The 3057-nt window shown below is 41.5% G+C and overlaps 1 protein-coding gene across 1 annotated transcript; it reads right to left on the bottom strand.

Annotated features, from left to right (window-relative positions):
• Positions 1–652: 652 nt before the first annotated feature.
• Positions 653–2083, bottom strand: LOC143635062 (peroxidase 63-like). The gene is made up of 2 exons (XM_077102967.1): positions 1618–2083; positions 653–1155 (listed from the first exon to the last, which is right to left on the bottom strand). Exons 1-2 carry the CDS (start codon positions 2078–2080, stop codon positions 653–655), a joined length of 966 nt encoding a protein of 321 aa, XP_076959082.1. The 5' UTR covers positions 2081–2083.
• Between the last annotated feature and the right edge of the window lie 974 nt (positions 2084–3057).

Below are 3057 nucleotides of genomic sequence, written 5' to 3'. Positions count from 1 at the left end.
AACTGCCTTAATGCTCGGGACCGACCAAATAAACATCGTTTTAAATATTTTGTTTTTTTATATGTTAATATTTAATATGTTAATTTGGTGAATTAATTTTTTGGGTTTATCCTTAATATTTATATGTTAATATTTAATACCGTAGTGACTGTAATCGATACCGACTTAATTCGCGTCGAGTCACCATCATAATGCTCGGGTTTTACCAACGTTGGGGTTTGCCAACTGTCCGACGCAATGTGTTAGGGTAAAAGAACTAGTTGCAACAATGGACAACCCAAATCCGTCAACCGTTAACCATTCAATCCGATAAAGATTGACACCTCTAAAAATACGTTAAACTATAATTTACTACTGTACATATATATACACTTAAAACTAATACTGAAAACAGATGCAAAATTATTGTTAAGAGGTCTCAAATCTGTCGAAAATTATTCAAAACGCAATAATTTATTTAGAACTAATTTAAGCCAATATTCTTCCACACACACACAGAGGTCAATTACAGGATCTTAAACTTTAATGTTTATTGTTTACTCATCAAATAAAAAAAGATCTCGATATACAGATTATATAACGTTTATGGTTAAAATAAATAAACAATAATAACAAAATATTCGATTTGATTATAGAAAAATAAATATGTGAGCTAATTAAAGGAATCACAGCGGCGCCGGATTTCACCACTCCGGCCACTCTTAACCCCGAGCAAACTGAGCTTCTCCATTGCTTGACCAAATGCCTCGAAGAACGCCTTCTGGTCTCTAGCGTACAACTCCACAAACGGCTTCGTTCTCGCATCCATTGCCAACGCCCTATCCGACTTCAGCACTCCGAGTCCTCTCGGCAGGTTCTGGTAATACACGTTATCGAAGTTCCGAGGAGTCATGACGTCATTGAACACTGAGAGTGATGGATCCTTGTGGTAATTCGCACACGCAGATCTCAAACCCTCGGCGTACCTCCGGTTGAACGACGGATCGATTGGAGATGTTCGGCTGTAGTTGTAGATCTCGGAGCTGATCTCCGTACAGTGACTGAGTCCGATTGTGTGGGCGCCGGATAATGCCACCATTTCCTGAACTGTGAAGCCTCTGGAAGTGAAGATGTTGATTAATTGATTCATTGACATTGAAGGTCGAGGCAGATTACCTGTTAAACGTAAGTAAGTTACATATCAAATTACTTGTATTCTCTGTGCATTACCGTGTAATTACTAAACTATAACAATGATGCCAAACATCAACAACAAATACCGAAGCCGATGCCAAAAGCGGTCCGGATATTTATCGAATTCATATATGCAGCAATTTAACACCAAACAATTCAACACTCTAGTATCATTAACCTTTTACAACTTACAAAACACTAACAATTATAGCAAATAAGAATTGATTTAAGACTTAAAATACCAACATTAAACACTTAAAAAAATGACAATTAATACTTAAAAATTGATATCAGTAATGTATTGGGCAATATCAATATCGGTACTGATATAGCAGTGATGTTGAGTGCATTGTAATCAGTAGTTTTAGAGTTATATTATTGTGGTATTCATACATACATTTTGATGAGATGAGGTATATATGAATTCGTTGGTTGCAAGATTACCTTCAACGCGTGAGGCTTTGGACAGTAGTCCGTCTCTGCGGCCTAAGTTAACGGGATAGAAAGGTCCGCCCATCATGGTGACGAGATTCCTGGTAGCAACGGCGAGTATATCGGCACAGGAGACGACGCCAGGACAGGCGAGTTCGAGTGCGGTCTTGGCCCTAACGACGACGTCGAATCCGTCGCCAGGGAGAGATAAATTGATGTCGGCGTCACGCTCGGCTTTGTTGAAGTGAGTGGAGGAGATGAGGACGGAGGCGTCGCAGCCTTCGACGAGGCAGTCGTGGAAGAAGAGGCGGAGGGCGGCGGCGGCGGTGGTGGGAGAGTTGATCTGCTTGTTTGTGGTGGTCTCCTGCATTATCTGCTCGAATCTAGGGCATGATTTCTGGTAGAAAGTGGTGGTCAGTTGAGAGTGTGAGGATGAGATCAAGTAGAAGAGGATGAAGAGTAATGTGGCCGCCATTGATGATGACGAGTGTGTTGGAGCAGAGGAAGGAAAGGAGGGTTTTGAGGTGTGGGGCGCGTGGGTACAGACGCGCCACTTACCTTACAGGTCACCACTAATCACGGTCGATGTAGGAAGCTTTAACAATTTGTCGGTCTGATTCAAGATCCCGCGTTGTTTCTCCCCGTTTCTCGTTTTTCAACTTAATGCTACATTTTTTTTACTTAATTAATTTAAAACATATAAACTCGTAAATAAAGGATATTTTCGTTACGGATTTTCTAGTGACACCACCCTATTTGCTAAAACACCGATCTATACTCCGCGTATAGACCTATACACAGCGCATGAGTTGGTGTTTCTAGAAATCACCACCAATTTTGTCTTATTATGTTTTTTTTTTTGTTTTTTTTCTTTGTTATTTTGTTATTATTATTATTATCATTATATATTAATTATTTATTTAATATTTAATATTATTTCGGTGAAAAACAGTTAACACATATATATTTCAAAAATCATTATAATATCTGTACAAATAAAAGAAAATACGACAACTAGAACATAAAAATCTACATGAAGTCGTCGATGTTCATACCCATGCCGTCGTCGTGGCCGCCGAGCCCCCCGAAAGCGTCGCCAACGTCGGCGTCGTCCTCTCCCCTGTGCCTCGGCCCCGAACCGTCCGCGGTATCCACGTCGTCGCCCCGTCCGTGTCTTACGCCAGACATGCTCGCCTCGTGGTCAAAACTGGGAGGGGTGGTGGTGGCACGCTGTAGGGCTGTCCAGACAAAACAACAGAAATACGTTTAATACGTGTGGACGAATTAAAAGAAACGATAAAACAATAATATATTAAAACGTACCTGAGATGCGCACGAATCCTCAAGTTCGTCACCATCGTCGTCCGAATCCCCGCCGGCCCCCTCCCCCGCGTCTACAGGCCCATGGACAAGCTCCACCTCCGGTGCCGCGACCGGGGGAGGCTCGACTAA

Source organism: Bidens hawaiensis, unplaced genomic scaffold, assembly GCF_021521415.1.
Source record: "Bidens hawaiensis isolate Kalapana, Puna unplaced genomic scaffold, B.hawaiensis_p1.1 tig00007390_1, whole genome shotgun sequence".
Lineage (NCBI taxonomy): Eukaryota > Viridiplantae > Streptophyta > Magnoliopsida > Asterales > Asteraceae > Bidens > Bidens hawaiensis.
Note: the sequence above shows the minus strand (reverse complement) of the source record. Positions and strands in the feature narration are given on the sequence as shown.

Excerpts from the sequence above, each read along its gene's own strand:
- LOC143635062 (XM_077102967.1), bottom strand. The coding sequence starts at position 2,080 with ATGGCGGCCACATTACTCTTCATCCTCTTCTACTTGATCTCATCCTCA. Across the intron at positions 1,156-1,617 it reads CAAAGCCTCACGCGTTGAAG|GTAATCTGCCTCGACCTTCA; the intron begins GTAATCTTGCAA and ends TACGTTTAACAG.